Source organism: Babylonia areolata, chromosome 18 (genome assembly GCF_041734735.1).
Source record: "Babylonia areolata isolate BAREFJ2019XMU chromosome 18, ASM4173473v1, whole genome shotgun sequence".
Lineage (NCBI taxonomy): Eukaryota > Metazoa > Mollusca > Gastropoda > Neogastropoda > Buccinidae > Babylonia > Babylonia areolata.
This window is the reverse complement of record NC_134893.1, coordinates 16,943,853-16,951,352: the sequence shown is the minus strand read 5'-3', so window position 1 is coordinate 16,951,352 and position 7,500 is coordinate 16,943,853. Positions and strand designations below refer to the sequence as shown.

The window sequence follows — 7,500 nt, the reverse complement described above, 5'->3', positions numbered from 1 at the left end:
TCCCTCCCTTCCTTTCTGCCCTCCTTCCTCCCCACGCCCTGCCTTCCCTCCTTCCTTCCGTCCCCCAACCCTCCCTCCATCCCTTCCTCCCTTTCTTTTCCCCCTTCCTTCCTGCCTCCATGCTTTCCCTCCTTGCCACATCCTCCCTCCCTTCCTTCCTTCCCTCCCTCCCTTTCTTCCTTCCCACAACCCTCCGTCCCTTCTTTCCTTCCCACAACCCTCCCTTCCTCCCTCCCTCCCTTCCTTCCTTCCCACAACCCTTCTTCCTTCCTTCCCTCCCTCCCTTCCTCCCTTCCTCCCTCCTCCCTTCCTCCCTTCCTCCCTCCCTCCCTTCCTCCCTCCCTTCTTTCCTTCCCACAACCCTCCTTCCTTCCTTCCCTCCCTCCCTTCCTTTCTCCCTCCCTCCCTTCCTTCCTTCCTTCTTTCCGTCCCCCAACCCTCCCTCCTTTCCTTCCTTTTCCCCTTCCTTCCTGCCTCCCTCCCTCCCTTCCTTCCCATAACCCTCCCTCCCTCCCTTCCTCCCTCCCTTCCCATAACCCTCCCTCCCTTCCTTCCCATAACCCTCCCTCCCTTCCTTCCTTCCTTCCTTCCCATAACACTCCCTCCCTCCCTTCCTCCCTCCCTCCCTTCCCATAACCCTCCCTCCCTTCCTTCCCATAACCCTCCCTCCCTCCCTTCCTTCCCATAACCCTCCCTCCCTCCCTCCCTCCCTCCCTTCTTTCCCACAACCCTCCCTCCCTCGTTCCCTCCCTTCCTTCCTTCCGTCCTTCCTCCCTCCCTCCCTTCCCTCCTTTCTCCGACCCCCTGCCTGCACCACACACACACACACACACACACACACGCACGCACGCACACACACTTTTCTTTATAAAAAAAAAAATCAATGATGGCTTAATGTAACCCCCCCCCCCAAAACGTTGTGTGTGAGTGAGTGTGTGTTTATATATATATATATATATATATATATATATATATATATATATAAACACACACAAACACACACACACACACACACACACACACACACACACACACACACACACACACACACACACACACACAAGTGTAGGATGGGGATGTCTCTGGTCGCAAAAAAAACAACAACAAATGTGCATTAATCACTGATCGAGGATTACATATCTATAGAAACTAAAACCTATAAATCATTCAGAAACTAGTCCCTATCAGCGAAATAATCTCCGTGTGTTTGTTACTCGGCAACAGCATCATCACCATCACCACTATCATCACTGTCTCTTTTGGTGTCTGTCATGAATCCTTTATCACATTCATTTTGTATATTATTATTGTAACCAATTCATCTCATGTAGAAGAGAGGGAAAGAGAGAAAGAGAGGGGTGGACGCACACACACACACACACATACACACACACACACACACACACACACACACACACACACACACACACACACACACACAGGGAAACATACAGACAGACAGACAGGCAGACAGACACACCAACAGACAGCGACACACACACACAGACATACAAACAACCAACCCCCCTCACCCCCCTAAAAAAAAAAGAAAGAAAGAAAAAGAGTCTTAAATCGTGAGTAATCACATGCATGTATATCCAGCGGGTTGAAAAGTAGGCCAATGAATTAAGGACGTGGTTCATTCATCACCACCAGTGCACTCAGCGACAAAGGCAAAAAAAAAAAAAAAAAAGACAAAAAAAAGACTGCAAGTGTCCCAATGTGGGGGTTGTGATCAGGCATAATCCCACCATCCCTGACACCACCACCACCACCACCACCTGACAATGGTGCCTCCCTCCACACTGTCTTCAGTCACGCTCCCTTTTCCACCCTTGGAGCTGTGAAATCAGTCAGAAAAAGCGCAAGCATCAAGTAAGGAGAGACTGGAGTACCGTGTAGCCGGCTTTATGTGTGCGTGTGTGTGTGTGTGTGTGTGTGTTTCGTTGCTGTTCGCTCGTGCAAAGGAATAGCCTGTCCCTTGACGGTGCTTTGAACTGAACGTGAATTTAGACAACGACAGAAGTACCGGTAGTTACTGCGTGGTTGGAGACCATGAGCAAAGCAGGTAGATAGATACCCGAGAAAACCATCTGTAGGTGAGTGATGTGTGTGTGTGTGTGTGTGTGTGTGTGGATGGGTAAGGATGTGGAGGGTGGAGATAAGGGTGTGGAGGGTGGAGATGGGGTGTGTACCCGCGGAAGAGGTAGCGAGTGATACAGCGCGGCGGGTGGTCTGTCTGTACACAATGTTCGTGAGGTGAGGGTGGGTAAAGGGGTGGGTGGGTGGGTGGGTGAGCGGAGTGTGTGGGGGTAGGAGGGGTGGGCTGAGGTACCCGGGAAGTCCTAACAAGATGATACCCGGGTGTTTCGTTGCCTTCCTTTCTTTTTTTTTTCCCTGGTAGCTCTGTTTTTATAGGGGATGCTGACAGACACACACACACACACACAACACACACACACACACTCCGCAACACTGTCTTAAGTCGTGAAGACATGAGAGATCATCCAAAAGAAATAAGAAACGTGACTCTTTTCATTCCAACTGATTCAAAACAAACTTTTTTCCCCCTAAAAGTTCCCTTGATAACAATCAGTTATATATAATTGATGCTACATTAACCTTTAGTAAAACAACAACAACAACAACAACAAAAACAACTGATACTAAATTAAGTTGTAATATTTTTGTTGTTTTTAATGAAATACCAACCAAACCCGCTTTTAAAACTGTGACAATAGGTTCAGTTTCAGATGATTTTACAATATATATATATATATATATATATATATATATATGGTTCCTAATAAATGACCGAAAGATACAGAGATAGGCTGATGTCGCTACCTGACACAGCGAAGTGATAGCCCAGCTAGGCTGACAAGAGTGTGAAGTTAACTGGAAGAAGCCGTGTGTTGGGCTGGAAAAGGTGGGGGACCCACGGCCTCAGTGGCTTGCGGTGGCCTTCACTCTGAGCTGAGTCCGACGGGTACCTGCTGGATATAGTGTTTACCTGTCGGATACATGTAACAACCTGTCGGATGTCTTGTTTCCCTGTTGACTTCAGTATTCTATCCGGATACCTGATTCCTGTCGGATGCTGTTTATCTGTTGAATACTGTTGACGCGTCAGATACTTGTTGGCCTGCTGGATACGTGTTGACCTGTTGGATACGTGTTGACCTGTTGGATACGTGTTGACCTGTTGGATACGTGTTGACCTGTTGGATACGTGTTGACCTGTTGGATACCTGTTGACCTGTTGGATACGTGTTTACCTCTCGGATACCTGTTGACCTGTCGGATACTGTTTACCTGTTGGTTACGCGTTTACCTGCTGACCACTTGATACCTGTCGGATACTGTTTCTCCGGTGGTTATTGTTTATCTGTAGGACACAGTTAACCTGTCGGATACTTCTTACCTTTTGGATACAGTTTACCTCTTGGATATTGTTTATCTGTCGGGTACTGTTAACTCAGTCGGATACCCCGATACTAGTCGGATACCACGATACCTGTCGGATACTGCAGCTCATCTTGCTGTTGCCGAAACGCGTGAGTCGGCAAGTTTGAGACATGAATTGTGGTCTGTGTGGTTGCGCTTCAGCCAAAAAGGTTAGTGTACACATATGTACTGCTTTTGAGCTTTGCGTACTCGTATACATTCTGTGTGTGCGTGTGCGTGCGTGCGTGCGTGCGTGCGTGTGTGTGTGTGTGTGTGTGTGTGTGTGTGTGTGTGTGTGTGTGTGTGTGTGTGTGTGTTTCGGCTCTTGTACTGTAAACTTGGTTTGTCTCGATCATGTGTATAGAACTGGACAGTGTTGTAAAGGAACGATAGGCACAGGTTCTTTGTTGTGTTTTGATTTGTCACATGGGATCCGGCATCTGGTGCTCCTGTTGTGTTGCCTTTTTATGTTTGTGTTTCTCTCTTCGTTCTTTCTTTCTTTCTTTTCTTTTTGACGCCACGCGCGCGCGCTGCGTGCGTGCGTGCGTGCGTGGGTGCGTGCGTGCGTGTGTGTGTGTGTGTGTGTGTGTGTGTGTGTGTGTGTGCGCGCGTGTGTATAACAAACAGAGGCAGAGCATGTAACTGTACTCTTTATCTTTATTGGCATGCTCTCGTCCTCACTCACTACAGCTGGCCAACCTACAACATAAATTTTGTCTCTTCGAATTCCAAACCTTTCGTCATAGCAGCTGTGCAGCACAGCAATAGGCAATGTCCACATTTCTTCCCCTCTACTTTTTCCTTTCATAAGACGGCAAAAACTTCTAAACTGGTTAATGACATTGTAATATTTGTATTTGTATTTGCATTTTTTTTTCACAACAGATTTCTCTGTGTGAAATTCGGGCTGCTCTCCCCAGGGAGAGCGCGTCGCTATACTACAGCGCCACATTTAAAACAAAATTTTCCTGCGTGCAGTTTTATTTGTTTTTCCTATCGAAGTGGATTTTCCTACAGAATTTTGCCAGGAACAACCCTTTTGTTGCCGTGGGTTCTTTTACGTGCGCTAAGTGCATGCTGTACACGGGACCTCGGTTTGTCGTCTCATCGAATGACTAGCGTCCAGACCACCACTCAAGGTCTAGTGGAGGGGGAGAAAATATCGGCGGCTGAGCCGTGATTCGAACCAACGCGCTCAGATTCTCTCGCTTCCTAGGCGGACGCGTTACCTCTAGGCCATCACTCCATGTAATTATACTCTACATTTCTTGCCCTCCGCTCTTGGACTGGGCCTTCTTTACGTCTCTTGACAGGGGAAGAAATGTTGAGTATTTAATTATTACAATGTTATTGAAAGAAAGTTACGTTTTTTCCGTCCATGGAACGAAACTGAACGGAAAGAACGCAGGGGAAGAAAGGTGGATATTGCCCAACAATACTACAGCGAGGTGCGTTTAACTCTCTCCATACGAACGGCGAAAGAGACGACGTTAACAGCGTTTCACCCCAGTTACCATCATCGAAATATTGCAAACGGAAGGCTCTTATACTGAAGAGGTGAATGTTGACAAAGAATACCACAATTCTGACGACGGAAGCTAAAGGTTGGGTCATTGAGACACCCACTGGACATCCGAGGGGTCTGTGTAGAGGAGAAGAGAGGACTGGTCGTACTGAGTGAGTTAAAATGACAGACTTACACACACCTGTACAATAATATTGGAGACCGCGTCGAACAAACGCTATGGCTTAACAGCTAGCTGGAAGCGATTTGACACTCGGGGTTATCACTCTACCATCAGACTGCCAGAAGTTGAAACGTTATTACCGCGACAGCTGACGGTGCTTCGTGTCGATCCGGTGTCACTGCTGTCTGTTCGCATCATCATCATCATCATCATCATCATCATCATCATCATTATTATTATATCTTATGCAACGGTTATCGAGTCGATCTCAGCCGGCGATAGCATCGTGGCAGCAGGTAGCGTGGCTTTCAGATTGTCCAGCATCGTGGCAGCAGGTAGCGTGGCTTTCAGATTGCCCAGCATCGTGGCAGCAGGTAGCGTGGCTTTCAGATTGCCCAGCATCGTGGCAGCAGGTAGCGTGGCTTTCAGATTGCCCAGCATCGTGGCAGCAGGTAGCGTGGCTTTCAGATTGTCCAGCATCGTGGCAGCAGGTAGCGTGGCTTTCAGATTGTCCAGCATCGTGGCAGCAGGTAGCGTGGCTTTCAGATTGCCCAGCATCGTGGCAGCAGGTAGCGTGGCTTTCAGATTGCCCAGCATCGTGGCAGCAGGTAGCGTGGCTTTCAGATTGCCCAGCATCGTGGCAGCAGGTAGCGTGGCTTTCAGATTGCCCAGCATCGTGGCAGCAGGTAGCGTGGCTTTCAGATTGTCCTTGCGGCGTTACGCTGACACAGATTACAGAATATTAGAGAATTCCTTAGTTATTTCCAAAGATAAATTAATTATGTGATGCTAAAAAACGCATAAACAAAACACGCGAATCACACTGATTCAATATGTGTACATATTAAAAGACATGAAAATCTTTAAATGTCGACTTAAAGTAAACCATACATACAATAAATTGAATCATCACGGTGAAAAAAACAAACCACCCAACAACTTAAATGTTAACTTAGAGTAAATGTTAACTGGAAAGTTTGTTATGTTCGTGGCATATTGAGCGTGAGCGGCTGAAATTGTGATTCCATGGTTAGGGTTAATATATATATATATATATATATATATATATATATATATATATATATATATATATATATCTGTGTGTGTGTGTGTGTGTGTGTGTGTGTGTGTGTGTGTGTGTTTGAAGCTTTGTTGGAAATAAACAAACAAATAAATAACTGCATTAGCGACAGGAAAAGCTTGAATAGAAAACTACTGTTTTTATTTTTATTTTTTCGCTGACAGTGTCGCGTAATGGTGGTTTTCCCTTGTTTTGTCGCATATTGCCTCAACATCGAAGCGGGATCAGGTCTAGATTTTGCCGCATATTGGACACACACACACACACACACACACACACACACACACACACACACACACACACACACACACACACACACACACACACACAGAAGCACCCACACACGTGAGAATGTGCGCGCTGTGGGCTTATCTACAACAGTGGGAGATAAAATTTTAGGAAAGGGATGGGTCTGGCAGCAAACACGCGGAAAGGAGTGGAAATCGATAACACCAGACACAATAATGTAACAGTTCACATGCGAATGTTTAACATCACTCACATATCACCGGGGGAAAGGCGTGAGGTGGCAGCAACATGTGATAACGTGTGTGAACCTCTAGTATCTTGGATCCCATAGTAAAAAGAATATTTAAAAAAAAAGAAAGAAAAGAAGTTCAGTTCACTAATAAAAGGCATAACGACCACAAAACTCGTTAGTTTCTTTGATTAACTGATCTGTTTAGCGTAGTACTCAGTTTTGTTGTTTTACTTGTGTTGCTCCATGCCACAGAATATCGAGTTGGGAGGGGAGGTGGGGGGGAGGGGTGCGGAAGGGGGTGGGAGTGGGGCTTGGATCTTAGTGTGTGTCTGTCAGTCAGTCTCTGTGTCTGCCAATCTCAGTGTTTACAAGTAATCGATGTATTTGTTTTTCGCTCTTAAGCTCGCTTGCTCACCTTCTCTTCTTCTTCTTCTTGTTATTCATCTTCTTGTTTTTGATAAATCTTCTTTTTTTGTGTCCCCCCCCCCCATCACTTTTGCCCCAGTCAGACCTTTCACCTCTTTTCTGTTCTGTCTTTATCTGCGGCATTTAGTTCCTGTTTCTGATGCGAAAGCCTCTGCCTCAAGCCACACACACACACACACACACACACACACACACACACCCCGCGCGCGCACACACCCTCACATTCACACCTAACCTCCACCTCCACCCCCACGCAGTCCATACACACCGACCTCAGAAAGTAAAAGATAACTGGCCTTTTGTTTGTCACTGATGGGACATGGATACAATTCCAGTGTGTTCGAAAGTTGAATCCAAGGGAGACAAAAGGAATTGAA

General features: G+C 46.5%; 1 protein-coding gene across 2 annotated transcripts in view; it reads left to right on the top strand.

The window, feature by feature from the left end:
• The window catches only part of LOC143292529 (tensin-3-like), a 433,846-nt gene that overhangs the window by 31,192 nt on the left and 395,154 nt on the right, over window positions 1-7,500 (top strand). Inside the window, exon 1 of one of the 2 annotated variants that reach the window (XM_076602906.1) lies at window positions 3,564-3,617. The exons of the other annotated variant lie outside the window; for it this stretch is intronic. Within the exon in view, the coding sequence (XP_076459021.1) occupies window positions 3,579-3,617 (39 nt within the window). The 5' untranslated portion in view covers window positions 3,564-3,578. Of the gene's footprint in view, window positions 1-3,563; window positions 3,618-7,500 lie in introns of those variants that run through there. 2 annotated transcript variants of the gene reach the window in all.